At 37.7% G+C, this 18532-nt stretch overlaps 1 protein-coding gene across 1 annotated transcript in view; it reads right to left on the reverse strand.

The window, feature by feature from the left end:
• LOC111867199 (E3 ubiquitin-protein ligase TTC3) overlaps window positions 1-18532 on the reverse strand; it is a 69540-nt gene that overhangs the window by 15122 nt on the left and 35886 nt on the right. The window contains exons 17-24 of the mRNA XM_033752591.1: window positions 17159-17277; window positions 14223-14341; window positions 9588-10445; window positions 8577-8752; window positions 6390-6566; window positions 4618-4796; window positions 3141-3266; window positions 427-583 (exon numbers count right to left, since the gene is read on the reverse strand). Of these exons, the coding sequence (XP_033608482.1) occupies window positions 427-583; window positions 3141-3266; window positions 4618-4796; window positions 6390-6566; window positions 8577-8752; window positions 9588-10445; window positions 14223-14341; window positions 17159-17277 (1911 nt within the window). The remainder of the gene's footprint in view (window positions 1-426; window positions 584-3140; window positions 3267-4617; window positions 4797-6389; window positions 6567-8576; window positions 8753-9587; window positions 10446-14222; window positions 14342-17158; window positions 17278-18532) is intronic.

Consider the following 18532-nt stretch of genomic DNA (forward strand, 5'->3'; position numbering starts at 1 on the left):
AACCAGGACATTAAACAAGACCTGAAAGTAGAACACTACAAGGAAAGTTGACTACGGTGGTAAGGGCATGAGTTGCATATAGAAAAAACAGGATTTTTTACAACCTTAAAGAATACTGATGTCAAACAATAACTAGCTAGATCATGCACCAGATGGAAACACCAAGTATAAAAATATATACAAAAGAGAACTGGAAGAGAGTGGATGTAGATACAAAAGGGAACACTAGAAAGAGCTGAGTCAAAGGATGACCCACAATCGTAGAAATGTCATTCGACGATCTCAGAATTCAGATGATCTTGTCTTTTCAAATTAAGCATTACAAAACACATTCTAACTTCAAGCTAATTCTGTTTTGTATAATACACTTCTGGAGTGACACACAGCACAAGCAACAGAAGAGTAACAAACAAATTAAACACATACTCTGAACTGAATTTCATGTTCCGTAATGGCAAGAAGATATTGTTCCCAATTCTTTATAGCTACTGCAATGTCAGTCTTAGTTGGGATACCAGAATCTGTGAGATATTTCACCCTGCACCTCATGGCTTCCAATACATCAAAGCATTTCTGCTTCAAGCTACAAACAAAACAAAGAATCTGAAGTCAATAAGTTTTATAAAAAAATTACCTTATATACTAGAGCAAAACTTAAACAACAGAACTGCACAATATTCAACAGGGATATATACAGGAAAAATGTAGTTATGAATGTAAAATAGAACACTACATTAGCTCCTTTTTTTCTGAAAAAGTTCTACCAATGAAATTTTGTGCTAACACACATCAAAAACTGAGTTCGTTTTTAGGTTTTATGCATTAGACTTTTACTGAAACGAAAATATGTTAGGTTTTAGTCTCACAACCAACCCTACCAAGCAGCTGTCACCCTGTATTGTGTTTCTATACTGTGCACTCAATGCAATGTATTGGCCAATTTTTCCAGTGATATCCACTTATATTGTAGCACGTACGCCTGCTGCTAAGTGGTGACTCTGTAAATAGCGGCTGTTGCTAGGCACTGGTTGCAACATACATGCACACAATAAAAAAGCTGTGTTTTCTGTGTGGTTCATGCCAGGGCTATATGGGGAGCAGAGTGCAGTGGAATGAGTTGTTTTTTTTTTTAATGCTAGTGGGGTGGGACTAAGTCCCTTATACTGCAGCCACTTCTGGCCTACTGTACCAGCCCCAGATGATAGGTGAGGGTGATTGTGGAGCAATTGGTGGAATGAAGATTTGCAGGGGAAACCTAACTACTCTGAGAAAACCTGCCCCATCGCCACTTTGTCCACCACAAATCCCACTTGACCAGACCTGGGAGCGAACCCAGGCCGCCGTGGTGGAAAGCCAGCGTCTAACTGTTTGAGCTATGGCGTGGCCCTGAATGAGTTGGTTGGTGAGTTAGCGAGTTATTCACAGAACTATAGTTCAGATGTTGTGAGTTGTCACTGTTATATAAGCGGGTAGCTGAGGCACAGGGGATAGTTCAGGAACCAAGTCATCGGAATGTCTGACACTGGAAGCCATTACTGAGCAATGACTGGTGAAGACACAGCAGGCTGAAAAGGCTTAGCGTGTGCTGTAGTGAACTGCAGTGTGTGTGTGTGTGTGTGTGTGTGAACAGGTAATATAGCACTTTAATTAATGGCAGTTATAAGTTGCGTGTATAAGTGTTCAGTATATCTAATTATCAATCCACACCCCATCTACAGTCAATAAAAACATAATATGAAGACACAAACATAAGAATGTGTGTATTACATATTTACTGAGTGCACTCTGACTGGCTCCTTCAACTTCTTTTGAGGTCTCGTACTTAATATCGAAAATTACAGAGCCTCTTACCACTGGAGATATATCATTGCTTCCAGTGCCCATGAAAATGTGCAAAAGTGTGGCGAAGCTTTTAAAACAATTTCTCTACGAGTACAGTAATGTGAGACACCACATCACTGTCAGAAGCATCACAGAACAACTGTGGACCAGGGTTAAATGCACACCAAAATTTGCTCTTCAACTTGATGAATCAACAGATGCTGCAGGATCAGCTCAACCCCCCGTATCTGTCAGGTGCTGTTTCGAAGAAATCATTCAGGATATTTCATGTTCTGTCTACCTCTTTCAGGGAGATGTACAGGGAGTGATCTATTCAAGGCAGTGAACAGCAATTTTACAACAGAAGATATTTCTTGTGTAAACCGCATTTGATACTTCCCTCACATTACTGGTTGCAAGAAACATAAAGTGAATCCAGTCTTGCCCTGCGATGCTTCTCAACAGTTCTTTTAGCACCTGCCACCACCTGTGCCCAGCAACAGTGATGTGCTCTCCACCAATGATGGTAAAATATGATTCTAAGGCCTAAAATCAGAATCTATCAACCTAAAGTCTGATGTATGTATTTAGTTCCCTTTGCTCTTATTTATAAACCAAGACAGCCGAGCTAGCAAAGCTGAATTGGACAACTGAGGCTCAATTCCTGGTAGATGGAGGGACTACTTTTTGCCACACAAGCAAATCAAGATGCCCCACCCATTCTCCAAGACAAAGGGTAACAGAGGCTCTTTATAATTTTCATTTCATGCATCCTGTTGTGTTATTATATACAATTCTTCATTGGAGTCTGTCGTAATGGACTCCGATAAAGAATTGTATAGAGGCTCTTTCCTTGGAGGTAAAGCAGTAAAAGTCTCACCTACACCCAGAACCAAAATGTAGAATGTATGGAGCTTTACCTCCACTCCCCCTATATGCCTGCATGGTATGGCAGTTACAGAAGGAAGAAACTTAACCTTACCTTCCTTTTACGATTATTTATACAAGACTGTATTATCTCATGTCACGATATCTATAATTATTATCTCTAAATTAATGGGAAATTAATCTTCATAAAGCTAACATATCTCAGAACAAATGCGTCCTTTCCATAAAATGACAAGTTACTGTGCTTTCAATTACCTTGGATGTCACATGTCTAATCAAAGAGAAAGACTGAATACAAAAACTGTTACTTCAAAATTCTTATATCAAGAATCAAATTTTCAAAATATGAATCTCTCTAAGATTAATCTTGTATGATTACACAGGATGATTCTTGTTAAAGACACAAGATGTATACCCCATGCTTTACTTACAATTTTATTTGAACCTCTCCTGTCTCTTTCTTTGCTTTCAGAACGAGATGCTGATACTGCTTCATATCACGTTTTCTTACTTCCAATTCCTCTTCTAGCTCTTTCACTTTCTGTCCTGTTTCACTTCTGCAAAATAAGATGGAAAATTGTACTCTGAGACCAATCACAAATCAAGAACACTTCATTTGTCTTAAACTACTCAATATCATATCACACGTAGTAAAGAATAGCAGCGGCACATACACAGGGAGACAAGACAGAATAACACCTGTACAGTGCTGGATACAAGAACTAGCCGCTGCAGCACTATAGACATAGGGCGAGTGACCCTGAAAATTTTAAATTTTAAAATTCAGAGAAAAATTTTGGAGGATTTTAAAGTTGGAACTAAAGATTATATAGTGCTAATTCAGGGAAATCAAAATTAACATGTGTAACAAAAATAATCTATAAACCAAACAGATATCAACGAAGTGATGTTGATAATAACAACGAAAGGAACAATGTGGTTTTAAATGTTAAATTTTAAACTAAGTGCAGTGTAAGAGCAACGTGAGGTATACACCTGATGATGGCCATTTGAGGCCGAAACATGTAGTGTAGACGAGAGAAAGATCAAGGACATATAATATATTGTTTGCATTTGGGACGGAGTTCATATCATTTATAGTCAATATCAATCACATGTTATATTGCCAAATTATTTTTAATGAATTCTAAAATTCTAAAGACAGCATTTTTTTCTATATCCCCATTTTAAGCTAAAGATATACTTTAATGATGAGATTCCTTTCTACTCCATGATGTGAATGAATGAATGTATAAGGGGTTGGCCTTCTTGGCCCTTGCACCGCGACCTACAATGATCTATTGTGCTACCCCTTTTGATTATCCCCTCAGCAATCCTGTGCTTCGAATAAAGCGTAGGATGTTGTACGTGGGGCCATCGAAATAGTCACTTGGTTCCATAAAGTACTGACCCAAGTGACGTAATTTTAAATAAGGTAAGGCCTGACAATCACACAGGATATGTGTGGCTGTTAGCCTGTGATGTGTCAAGCACACATATCTTTTCTGAAAAGGGGGCAAGGGAAAGCAGTTTACCAATCACGGGCCACATATCACATTTAACAGAATATAAGGCAAAGTATTCATTCCTAGTTTAGCATCTGAATGAAAAGGTGTTTTCTTATAAGTGAATCAATGTACAATAGAACTTCATACTATAACAATTTAAAAAATTCCTATAAATTCTCTTTGTAACAGATACTCACAAAAAGATACAGCTATCCCTTTAATCCCTGCCACATTTTCTAGACAATCGGCTCACAGATAAGTCTTCTAAACATTATTTTCTATAGAAGACCATTTAATACATTCTGCATAAACTGCACAATTTAGATTCTGAAGACAAAGTTCTTTTTTTTTGGGGGGGGGGACTGTGAAGTATGAAATGATGTACAGTATGACCACTCACATCAGGTTTCTCATGATTTCCTTTGCCCTGTTTTCTGATATTTCTTTTTCACTTTTTACTTCTTCACATTTGGACTTTTCTGCTTCGCATTCTTCTTCTTTCTTGCTTAATTTCTCCTTCAGGCTTCTGATATCTTCATCCTTTCCCTCCACGACCTCAGTTCTCTCTAACTCTAATTCCTGGAGGAGAAAAAAAATGCAATTTATTACTTAACAACCTCACGAATGATGATAATTTTTACTCAGTAAAAAGAAACATTATCAAATTATCAGACCTGTCCATGAGATGTGAAAAAGAAAATTGTACTACAGAACAAAGGTGTAGTCATACCTCAGACATAAAACTTAATGTTGTCTCAAAAATTGGTCATAACTTCAAACATCGTTAAGTTTAGTTCATCATAACATGTGATATACAGGACCGTGTTGCTGGAGCTCACAGCTCAGACCCACTTTTGAATATAGGAACCCTTACTACGCTATCATTCTATTTTTTGTTATAAAATCAAATGAGGGACATCAAATAATGTAGTATTAAATATTTTACTATTAATAACATTGAAAATCTGAGTCATGAAGTCCAAGAATTCAGTGTGTAAGTGTAATGCGTGCTAATTCAGTAGTACTGTACAATGGAAATTTGTAATTTGTGAAGTAACAGGTCATGGTATGACTGTTTGGACCTTTTCATATACACTCCTTCAAATGTTGTGCCTGCATATATAGTTTTGGATTTACATATTGCAGATACATATCTCCTGTTAACAAAGCTAACCAACTACAGATATATTACGAGTACACTAGCCTTACACAGAAATGACACGACAAAATGTTTTGCATACTTGAGTCTGACACACATACATGTGAAAGCAACAACAAAATTATCTTACCATGCACCAACTTTTGTACAAGATATTTTTTTAAAGAATTCCATGTATAGCAGATGGTTAAAGATGAAAAATGGGGGTGGAAATTAAGTTTAAATGTCAACTTTCCAATAACCATTTAAAATTTATTAGAATTATAATGAATTCAAGAGTCTTGTAGGGACATTTTTAAGAATTTGGAAATAATGACATTCTACTCTCAGTACATATATTCATTAGTTTTATACATAATTAATAATAAACATTTATTTAATTTTAACAATGAGATTCACAAATACAAAACTAGAGCCCTCAATAATTTATATTTACCTGCAGTTAACCTAGCAAAATACAATAAAGGTGTGCACACAGCAGGCATTAAAGTTTTTAATCATCTTCCTCAAACAATAAAAATGTTGGCTACTGATGTGAGAAGTTTTAAATCCGCTATGAAGGGGCTTTTATATCGTCATTCTTTTTATTCCATGAATGAATATTATCAATATAACTGGTCATAAGTGTGTAAATTTGTAATGTATCTAATTCAATTAATATAGGTAATTTAAATAAAATTGTATTAATTCAAGTTTTATAGTCAGTTATTTTTAAATTGTTTATTAATTAAAACCTTATTAAATTGTTTACTTTGTATTACTATTTATGTTAATTGATTAATGTAAGTGATTTTAATTATGTGACTCATTTAAAGTTGTATATTTATCTTGATATATCTATTTTCAAAGGGACTATTTCCACATCCTAGGTTTGTTACCTGTATGGACATATGGAAAATAAAGGAAATAAATGTATGAATCTGTTCCATTATGCACTAACCGTAAGTGGTGAGAACAAAGACTGCATAAAAACCACAATCTTCAATGCTACAAAGAGAAATCTATAATCTCACCTTGATTTTTTTCTCCAATTCTTCCACTTTTAATTCTGAAGTCTTTTTATGTATTTCATTTTCATTCTTCTCATTTTTCAACTCCATTTCCAGTGTCTTCACTGTACTTTCTAAAACTTTTATTTTCTCCTCAAAATTTCGGATTTCATCTGTCAGGGTATTACCGTCACTTGATTTCTGCAATATTACACAAAGAAATCTAGTGTAAGGTGCAAACAGGAGCAACCACATGGTATATGCAATGAAGCCCAATTATATTATCATGTAGTATGTGTGACTACAGATGAATTTTTGGAAAATTGGATTCATTGGCCACTTACGGGTCATAACTACAAATAACTACAAAACTATCATTGATTTCCATACTTCACAAATCACTCCAGCACATGCTAAGTCTTTGCCAGCCTGCAGTTTCTTCACCGTATGTTTCCTGGTAAGGGCTTTTAACAATGATTACTCCTCTGCTTCTGTGCTCAAATCCTCTCTGAATGGCGGTTACCTTCCAACTGAACTATTCTTGCTTCAACTGCCCTCCTTACAACCCCATTGCATGGACCAAGTAGAAAACACCATTTCCAACAGTATCTCGAGTGTTGTACGTGTATCCATTGCCATAGGAAAATGTTTACTGACCTGCTGCCTAGAAACGGCTCTGGTATATTTGCTTATCTTGCAGTTGTTGCATAGTAACGGCTATACATGCTACAATATGGAACACTAGCAGGGTGCCATAATGCTTTCAAACAACATATCTCCGCAAGAGCTTCATAACCTGTACTCTTCTCCTAGTATAATTAGAATGATCCATGACATGGAGGATGAGGTGGGCAGGGGATGTAGCACAAAAGGGGGAGAAGAGGAATGCATATAGGATATTGGTGGGAAAGCCAGAAGGAAATAGACCACTAGGAAGATGGAGATGTAGGTGGGTGGATAATATTAAAATAGATTGTATGGGGTAATATGGACTGGATCAATCTGGCTCAGGATAGGGACCAGTGGAGGGCTCTTGTGAACAAGGTAATGAACCTTCTGGTTCCACAAAATGCTGGGAAGTTCTTGAACTTTCGTACATATGGATAATGAAGTCAATAAAGCAACACAATCTGAGAGGCTGCAGTGCTGGTATTACTGGTGAGAGGGATTTATGAAGTATGCCTCCGAGATGGCCTCAAGTGGCATGATATACAATCCAGATTTCGTAAAGAGTGGTTCTGGCATTCAAAAGTTGTTACAGACACAGAAGACACAACACAGCAACATCTTATAAGCCTAGTTTTGTTTTCTCAATTAAGAAAGGTTAGGCTAAAAATACAATTAACTCAAATTCTCCAAACAGTTTTGTTTTCTCAATTAAGAAAGGTTAGGCTAAAAATACAATTAACTCAAATTCTCCAAACTAAGTGAACTGCCAGGTCAAATGTGAATCCCCAGTTGAAGACTGAGGTTGTGACAAAGGAACGGGGGACTAGGACTATCACACAACTCAGTGAGTGGTACATGAGCATTAATAGGATTTTTTGGCACAGGAAAACCTAAGCACTCAAAGAAATACATGATAATGGCAGCCCTCTTTGTGCATCACAAATCACAGTTGAACCGCTCTTACATAGAAGAACCTGGGAATCTGATGTGAGAAAAAAAAATCTATCCTTGTAACTAGGCCATGAAGGCCCATAGGGTTGTGAGACGTTGAGGTTCCCACATTATCTAGACCATCGGCTCAAAGCTGACAGTAAGGTTGTCAGCCTTACGCGCCGGCCGTGCTATACTCCCCAGGAAAATTATTTAATTAATTCCAGGTACTCATTTCTGTTAAAGGCTGAGTAAACCCGAGGGCCTAGTGCGGCTGGAAGGATTAGGTCAACTGAGTGAGAAATCAGTACCTAACAAATGATATATGCCATGTCTAGCAAAGGATAGGAAACTGAATACACATCATTTTATTGCCTTTTAAAAAATTTAACATTTTTATTATGCACTCAGTGGCTTTTAAGTTGGCTACACTGGGTTACAGCTCCCACCCTTCCTCCTCACGGGTTTGTTAGACCCAAACCTACAGGTATGTTAATACTGACTCACCCTACTTACCCTCACCCTGAAGACGGAGGCCACATGAACCTCCAGATCATTGGCAACACTACCCACCTCCACAAGGTTCAAGTTACCTGATAAGTCTTTACTTACAGGGAACTGATGCAAAGGAAGCGCAGGTGAAGTAGATGTTTTTAAGTGAGGTACTTGAAACTGGTCTGCTGTAACCGGAGGAACAGCTGTTCTTTGTGAGTATGCAAGCATCTGGTACAGACCTGAGCCTTCAGTCTGACCTTCCTCCAGGCGCCACCACCCAGGTTTTGAATGTGCTGAATGCAATGGAAAAAATGTAAGTACAGAAAGAAAAAATGTGTTTTGATATCTAAGGCACTGAAATAAGGAATAGGGAAGTGAACTCAAAATCAGATATTTCCAAATACATTCTTTGCAAATTCTGATTTTGTAGAGAAAAACGAAAAACATATTTTCATCCAAAACACTTCTTTCTGAAAGTCTCATCTTTCCAAGATGATTAAATAAAGTGAAACTCTATGAATACATTTTCAAATTTGTATACGCGGCAATCGACAACGGACTTCCATTGGGAAGAAGTGGAAAACCGATTTCAACGTGTATTTACTGGTGTTTCTGCTTTAAGAATAGCTCTATGCTACCATAAGCCTACAAGAGCAACAAAATTTGGTAGTCACATATTTAAATTCCAAGACAAAAGCAGGGTGTATATGCCACATTTTTTAAATTGTTTCTATGCTTTTGTAAGCAAATCTGTTAAACCAATACAGATGTGTGGTCCCTTTATTTACACAAACACGGTGCAGACAGCTGTTCTGCAACATATTATGACAATGAATGGGTCAAGGAAAAATCTGTAACTCTGTAACCGACCGACAGAGACTGACCACTAGTTCTATACTTCAAGCACTCAATGAGCACAAGAATGGGACTCAGTTTAAAAAAGATCATTCACATTACAAGCCACTGCATATAAGGATATATCAAATAAAGAAAATAAATAACTATATGATTTCAGAAGTAAATAACAAGTAAAAATGATATAAATATCCAAACAATAGAGTAAAAACATAATACAAAAGCAAAAATAAACATTAACATAAAGAAGCCAGTACTGTGCATATGACTTACTGAAGGCATTATACTCTGAGGTTGCAGCATTCAACTGAATCTCTTCAGCTGGAGCAGAAACAAGTCTAGCAGCTGTTTTTGTTTCAGCATCTTCTCTATGATAAGAGTCCTTCTGCTCTTCTTGTGGTACTACTTTTGCTGAAGGTTCAAATGCACTAGCATAAATATTTAAACTATTTTTTAAACCTTTGGTCTCTTCCTCCACGTTCACCATTCCATTATCTTTCTCCTCGTTCTTCCATGTCTTCTCCTTTTGGGTGTCAAGATTTTTCTGCTGCTCTACTCCATCATCATCAAGTTGATGACAACGGCTGTCAATCTCGTCAGAATCATAAGAGCTGATATCACTTGAAAATGAATACATATTTTCCTCCTCACATGAAATACCTTCAGATACAGAAATGAAACGTCTCTCGTTAGTTCTCATAACATTATCTTCTGCAGTACTGATATCTGGATCTTCTGATAGAACATCCACTCCAGCATGAGGAATTAATGTTTCACTGTTGCTTGTACTTCCTGACGGTTTATCAGCAAATGGTCCTAGCATGGACTCAACAGCTGTTTTACTGTCAGAAATATGTGTATGTATATTACTTTTTAATAATGACTCAAATTCAGGAACCACATTGGGATTTTCATACATTGGGTACTCGATTCCCATTTTAATATTATTGTCGATCAGTGACATGTCAGTTACTGGGTCTGTACGATTTATAAATCCACTCAAAGTGAAGGACAAGCTCTCAACAAGTTCTGTCTTTGCCGTATTATAAGTATCAGCCAGCTGTTCCGCAAGGCACATGTAGTCATCAATAGTAGCAAATCGGTACGACTGAAGCAAAAAATTGCAGATACCTAAAAACAAACGAATGAACAATTTAACATGAATCCTCCACACTGTAAATGGGATTATTGTAACAGCAATTAAAATAATTCAATACGAAGGAAACTATACAGAAATAAGATTCTCCCTAACTTACTATAACTATTAAAATCAGGGGCATTAGAAGTACTTCCCTACATCAGCAGGGAAGTGAAAGGATAAAAATTAAATGTATTCTCATGAACATCCCTATGAGTTTCATCTACTGTGATGATAGTGTTTGCCGCATATACAGACATGTCTTCACATACCAGACTTCATTTGGCGGGACTGCAAACAACGCTGACTACTGCTGTGAAAAAGACAGCATATCTCCAAAACAAACAACAAATTGGGAGAAAGCAGTCTTCTGGGATGTGGCGCCATGTAGATATTGTGTTAACCGATGTTTCGGAGGAATGTATCGCCTCCATCTTCAAGGTAAAAGAAAAAAGAAGTCTGTTAGTACCTGCTCATGCTGGTTCTTCGCTTGCAGATTTTCTTCTCTTTTCTTCTACCCTGAAGATGGAGGCGATACATTCCTCCGAAAAGTCGGTTAATACAATATCTACACAGTGCCCCATCCTAGAAGACAGCTTTCTTCAGAGTCACCGCTGTGAAAACCTCAAATCTTACATAACAAATGGGGATTTCACCATTTTTTGTAAACCTCAATAACTAACAATGAAACTCTACACAAGCCACTTAGCTTTACACCTAAGTCCAGCTATCTCATCTAATCAACTACAGAAGTCTATTTCTGCTAATTTCTTCTCCCTGGTATAGTAAACAATAAATTTCCTATTTTCAACTCTTGTTAAGAACTTCATAGCTATAGAGTACTGACACATAATAGAAACCCCATAATGGAAGACGAAGATCTTCTATAGTGGTTCATTAAAAGGTTGCAGCTTGCCCTCACCTTACTCTTTTTAGCTATAGCATACCTGCACTTCCTCTGGATTACTGCATTCCTGGCATAGCTGAGAGACTCTGTGGCCTATAGTCTGCAAGCGAACTATACTGACCATGTGACTGCTGCTTGTTGGTGAAGTTAGTACCACCTTTAGCAGATAGAGGGTGTGGCATGGTCAGTGCAACGGATCCCCATGGCCATTAATATCGGTTTTCTAGACCAGAGCCACAATTTCCTTGAAATAGCTCCTCAATTATCCTCACGAGGCTGAGTGGACCCTGTTCCAGACCCACTATTTCTCAGAAAATCTGGTAGCGCCGGGAATTGAACCCGGACCTTTGGATCTATAGCCAGGAACTCTGACCACTAGACCACAGAGGTGGTCAAGCTGAGAGACTGGGCATGAAAGAGACAATAGAATAGAATAGAATATTATCTGGCTACATTAACTTCATAGACCAGTGATTTACGATACAATTGCCTGGGCACACCCCAGGGTGGCTTGTGAGTGAATTCAGCTGATGGAAAACTAAACATAATGAGCTTTCAGTCCTGCTGACAGTGATTATACTGTAACTGACTATGCAAACAGAAATTAAAGTAGAAGGTCAGAAGCCATGACCTGTCATGAGGTTCCTCAAGTGTCACAGAAGAAATAAAAGCAGTAATTCAGATGTACAATCTCACATGATTCAGTGCTAACACAAAGTGTCCATCACTATAAAAATGGAAGATCACATCAAGAAAAGAGGTACTAGCACAAAAGGGAATAAAAAGTCAAAAGAGTGTCGAACAGTTTTGGGTGCAGCAGTTATGATTTAAGAATATTGTGATTTAACCTGCAGCAAGAATACAAAGTATCTGTCCCAATGCACACATACGAGTATGATGGTGGAAAGAACATAAAAATCAGGAACTCTTAAAAAACTATGCAAATATCATTTATACATTCAAAGACAGACTGGCATGTCAGCCTTGTAAAATATCCCTAACTACAAAGGATGTCGATGAACATGTTTTCTTTACAATGAAGAACTTCATTTCACAAAAAGCCGCCATCACACTTCGAGGTAGTGCCACGAAACATCACTGTATTTCATTATGCCATCCAATTACTCCACAGATGACATTGGTGAAAAAAACCTCATCAGAAAGTCATCAAGTACTGAAAATATTTGAGTGACTGCAATACTGACAAGAGTTGGCAGACAGCATGAGACTATCACCATATGTGATACTCAACTCAAAAGCTATGCCTAACATGAAGCTGCCTATGGGACTAGCGATCAGGTGTCAAATCAAGAGTTAGTGACTAAATTAACTAATGGAAAACTGGCTACAAGTTGTCTGGAGAAGGGGACCACCAGTATTGTTGAGAAAATGAGGAACGCTAGTGTTAGATGCACTGGAGGAGCCATTTTATACCGGACATAACAGTTTTCATTCATGCACTGTATACTGACCTTATGGTCAATCTCATAGAACACCATACGTACAAGAGTTGATGAATCATCTGAAACAACTGCATTCCAAATGTCTCTTGGAAGAGGACAATGTTGAGGCACAAGCCAAGATAATAAAGACCAGTTCAGACATGCTGTACCACAGGTTCAGTATCATGGCAATGGATCTCCCTAGAAGCGAGTGCTGTATATATGATGAAACAGACGAGAGGAAGAACAAGGAACGGCTAGGAATGAACATGAGACAACAGAAATAGTGAACATAGCGAGGCTGCTGAAACTGAATAGATTAGTGATTTCAAAGAAGGAAACTTAAATGACATGTTTGCAGTAAGAATATGAAATCAATTAAAAATTACCTCTTCTGTGCAGACATATTTTTTAATTGCTGTACTGGAGAAAATTCTCTTTCTCAAAATTTTTCCAAATTCTTGCCTCAAACTGAAAAAGTAATCTTGAACATGTCTACTACAAACATTACTATATCCATTTTGACGTTGGATTGTATGTGGGTAGGAAGATTTCATCAGAACACAAGATGGAATGAAAGTACAGTCAACTCTCGATTATCCGGGGGCGGATTAACCGGTCTGCGGCTTAACCGAGGCTACTGAGGCTTTTTTGAGGCTTATACGTTGTTTAATATTCATTCACTTTTGTTTAACATGGCTAGTTGTAACACTATTTTCGCACTAGTGTGAACAGAGCTCTGCATTCTTTGGTCCCGTTATGCTAACACAATGTTCTAGGGTAGGGGTGAAAGTATGCAAGGATTTGTGGAAAGTTTCAAGGACAGATACATCGCCCCAGTTAGTATCTTTGTATCGATCTTCAAGTGCGTTAGCAAAATGTCAGGGTGTAAAAGGAAGCATGTTGTGTTAAGTATTCAACAGAAAAAGGAAAATGCCATGAAAAAGTAAACAACAATATTAAATTTTTTTTAAGTGTTAATATTTGTAAAAAGTGTTGGATGTTGTTGAAGACTCTGATTGAAATAACTAATTCCTACTTCATTGTAATGTAAAAAAAAGTATTAAATAGGCCATGAGATGACACAAAAATGAGGTTGAATAAATTTAAATACAGGCAGGCCTATAGTATTATGAAGGTACAGTATTACAGTACTACTTTTAATAAAATTTGTCTTCACCGGGTTTTCGATTAATCGTGATTTCCATCCCCACCATTATCCCGGATAATCGAGAGTTGACTGTATAGGAAGAACTTTCCATCAAACAGACCACTCCAAATTTGTAACTTATGAATTATATAAATTAACCTCAAATCTTACATATATAATTAGTTCACAAAATGTTTACACCATGTGGGTCTTAGTAGAAGTATGTGTGAATAACACCTGTTATAGCATCTTTAAAAATATTCTGACTTACTAGTGTGTGAGCTCATGCAATCATACACTCCTTCAAATTTACCAACTTCATTCTGCCACTTCAGTTCAACTTCTTTAATCTTCTGCGGTCCTTCATTTCGTATGAATTCAAAGAAATATCTGAAGCAAAAACACAATAGTATTAAATAAAAATTCAGTGAAATAAAATAAGAAATATATTCAACTTGTTTAATAATAAATATGGCCATAACACAATATTTAACTTGACCCTTGCGCTTTTTCAGATTTTTAATGGTCCGGACACATAAATTACCTGCATTCTACACATCAGGCTATCTTATATACATAAATAATTTCTCACAAAAGGTGGACACAATGACATAAAAAAAGGACCATGTAGCCAGCCTATGCAGCATACTCAATCTGGCAATCATGAACTTAAAAGTAACATATTGTGACGTGTTGTGCTATGGATGACGCCCCTCCCTCCCTGTCAGCCGTGACGTGCCGAGTGGAGCCAAAGTGAGCAGAGTCCAAGCACGCTGGTCGCTATGCAAAGCGAGCAAACACCGGTTGCTAAGCAAAGTGAGTAAATACCGGTTGCTAGGCAAAGCAAGTAAACAGCAGTACCCATTACGTAACACAGGACGCCGCAGTTGCTATGTAGCTGTAACCAACTCCCAACAGCGTTGCTAGGCTATCGGCAAACACGGTGACTAGGCAACAAGGAAGCGAGGCATTTCCCGTTGTCTGGCTGAGGGTTTATAAGGGAACTACACAGCCTACGGAGACAGTTAATGTGTAGCGGTCGCTGAGTTAAAGTGTAGCCATCCCCGGAGACAGTCTAAAGCGTATCAGCCGCCAAAGACAGTTCTCAAGGCAACAGTACGAGTTGAGTTGAGTTGGGATCTAGCCAGTGGAGAGTTACGAGTTAGCCAGAGAGTCAGTCACCAGTTAATTGCAGTCCAGTATCTGTGATACTGCCGATGGCAGTAATATTGAGCTTGTAAATTGTGTGACTGTAGGAAGTGAATGTTTAATAAATTCGCTATATCCAATAAGGTGTGAAGTTATTTGTTGCGTTATACACCCAACACGTGACAATATGTTCTCAAAGGGGGAAGAAAAACAAAGAACAAGAATATAAAGTTTCTGACCCTGTTCAAATTCACCTGCTTAACTGGCCTGCAAATTACTTGGCAGTTCCTTTGTTATTTCCCTTGGTGTTTCTGGGTAAATGCCAGCACAATGCATTAAAATAGGCCCCGCTCTATATGATCCTGTAATTTCTTATACAGGTCACAACTCTCTTAACTTTTACTGCCCTTTTAATCCTAATGCGAGAGATCTATCTCATACATATTATTCGTTTTAGGTTTGAAACAGTGAAAACAAACCTCTCAGATCTTAAGAATTGTTTAATATATATATGTGAAGGAATATCCAAGTTATTAGAGATACATGTCTCAACACCTGACCATGTTATATAGACTCTCATACAAAACCTGAGCTCCTGAAAGGGTTTATGTTTTCCTTCTGTCTGCAGCTGAAGAATGAACAAACTCCCCGATGTTTTCAGATTGTATGAACATCAGTGTGTGCTCCTTGCATATACTGACTCCACTTCCAAGTCATATCTTAACCTGTATCACACCATATTATCTTCTGGGATAGAGTACCATGTGACGTAAAGTTAAAGTTATACCTGGGCTTTTTTTTTTATTGCTAGTGGGGTCCCTTGCACTGCGGCCACTTCTGGCCTATTGTACCAGCCACAGATGATAAGTGAGGGTGATTGTGGAGCAATTGGTGGAATGAAGATTGGCAGGGGAAACCGAAGTACTCGGGGAAAACCTGCCCCAGCACCACTTTGTCCACCACAAATCCCACTTGACCAGACCCGGGATCGAACCCGGGCCGCCGCAGTGGGAAGCCAGCGACTAACCGCTATGGTGTGGCCATATACCTGGGCTTAATTAATGAAGCAAAATGCCATCAAAATGTATGAGGGAGTAGAGGTATAACTCCACCATTCTTAAATTCTGTATTACATAGGGCCTACATATAAGACTCACAACTGAATAATGGACGAGTGAGTGAACTGCATGTGTGATACCAAGTTTAACTTTGGTATCTGAGAACCAGAAGTGCATCTCAGCAACAGCAACCCCATATCAGTTCTCCCAGACTTCTTTCCTTTGATTCATAAAAATAAACTTAGCTCTCTGTGAGTTAAGTCTTTAGCATGACAATACATAAACACTTTACATATAGATTATATATTGGTTCATGTTTCAATGACAGTGATGTGAGGTTCGGATTGTGTGGGTCACGAGTCCACAAATGCCTATAAGAAAGGAGTACTGAACATGGGAATAAAATTATACAATAAAATACCAAATAAAATTAGGGAGACAGAAAAAAATGAGACAGTTTAAAAAAGTAATGAGGTCATATTTGGTACAACATACGTTTTATTCTGTAGAGGAATGTATGTTAAATTAAAGATTTGTGAAAGGGGGGTATTTACTTTTAATTATAGAAATTGAACTATTGTATGTTTAATGTGTATGGAACGTTTTCCTATGACAGTGATTTGACGAGGAAGGAAGAATGGATTGGTTGATTGATTGACTGACTGATGTGAAAAGGATTGAATTGGTTACTCTGATGGGGAATTTATGTTGTCTTAAATTTTTAATATAGTTTTATATGGTATGTTGGACATGTACACAATCTGTGTATGTAGTTAAATATTATAGTATTGTTGACTTTTATACAAATAATTTGACTTTTTCTATATCTGGAGGCTGTATTGCAAAATGTGTATTTCTGGAACCAATATGAATATGAATAAGGTTAGAACTAGCAAGGTCCAACTGTTTCTAGCTGAACAAAAGTGTATAAGATGGTCAGTCATGGAAGGTCCATAGAATACCATGTAAAACCATAATTCAAAGCAAAATTCATACTTACGAAAAAATAAACTCTTTTTTTCCTCTACTTTCTTCAGTCTCCTCAGTAATTTCAGGGCTCAAAAAATGATCCAAGGAAAGTATATCTTCACGACCATAATGATTTTCTTTTGGATTCCACTGGTAAAGAAAAATCAGATACAGCATGATACAAAGGTTGTCTGTTTTGGGGGGCGGGGGGTACCATAATATTGAAACATACTTGGAAGCTCACAAAACTGATGTGTGTGTAAGCTCATGAACCTCGAAGGCACCAAATGTAAGCAATCTATACAACAGAACCACATATAAATGTTCCTCAGTTTAAGGTTTTTGCTTACTTAGCAGTGAATCTCAGTGAACACAAGTTCATTATTTCAGTTACAGTAAGGCCCCCCATACACACACAGTTTGGCCTTCCGATCGACCTTACAGGCAAAACTTTCACAGTTTACCCCCTCCCTTTCCTTCCCTATACACGCGCAGATAAAGCGGCAGGCTTCATGCCACAATCACGGTCTTCCAGCCTATAATGTTGAGTCACACACATCATGTGCTACGGTCCTGCAGGTAGAACTGACAGACTGACGGGTTTCCCGCTGAACTGGAGGCCAAAATGTGTGTGTGTATGGGGGCCCTAACAGTAAGACCTACCTCATTTCAGCTTCTAGAATACATTTCTTAATGAGCCCACTGGGGAATTTCTGTATTATTCTTTATGTTACTGAAACTCTCTTCACCAAGTCAACAGTAAACATAACTTTCTTTACTCGTCCACACAAAAATTGTATGTACTATTCTCGGGCACAATCACATTTTCTCCCCACCAACACCTATTTGCCTATTCAGGTCCACTTATGCCTTTCTGGTAAAGCTTCCACCCATTAATTTTTGTCTTTCTTCCATTGCTGGGCACCAGCTCAGAAATGCCGAATTTCTTGGATGCCAAACAATCATTAGTCTCATTGGCATACCTGATAACTGACATATGCTTCTGACAAAAATGGGGAAATTTTCACATCAAGAATCTCTCTTATTTGCATGTGGTCTCCGTGACTATTTCACAGAATTACTAAAGTTATGCTCAATAGATACAACTAATTGTCAATACTCAGGAATGGAAGTTTTTAAATGACAACCATTAATTAGACATAATATTAAAACTAAAAGTTTTTATATGAGAATACTGCCACTTAATGCATCATTTACTGTAGTAAAGAAGCTCAACACAGTAGCTAAATAACGTGTCATTACAGAATGAACTCCAAAAATAAAACTTTGGGGGGGGGGGCTGGAATACCGTATGCAATTGCAGCAATGATGACAAAAGAAAACCTAATGAATTAGGCTTATGAAATATTCTATGGATACATGAATAGAGATATGCCAGAAATCA

This window comes from Cryptotermes secundus, unplaced genomic scaffold (assembly GCF_002891405.2).
Source record: "Cryptotermes secundus unplaced genomic scaffold, Csec_1.0 scaffold565, whole genome shotgun sequence".
NCBI classification, from domain to species: Eukaryota; Metazoa; Arthropoda; class Insecta; order Blattodea; family Kalotermitidae; genus Cryptotermes; species Cryptotermes secundus.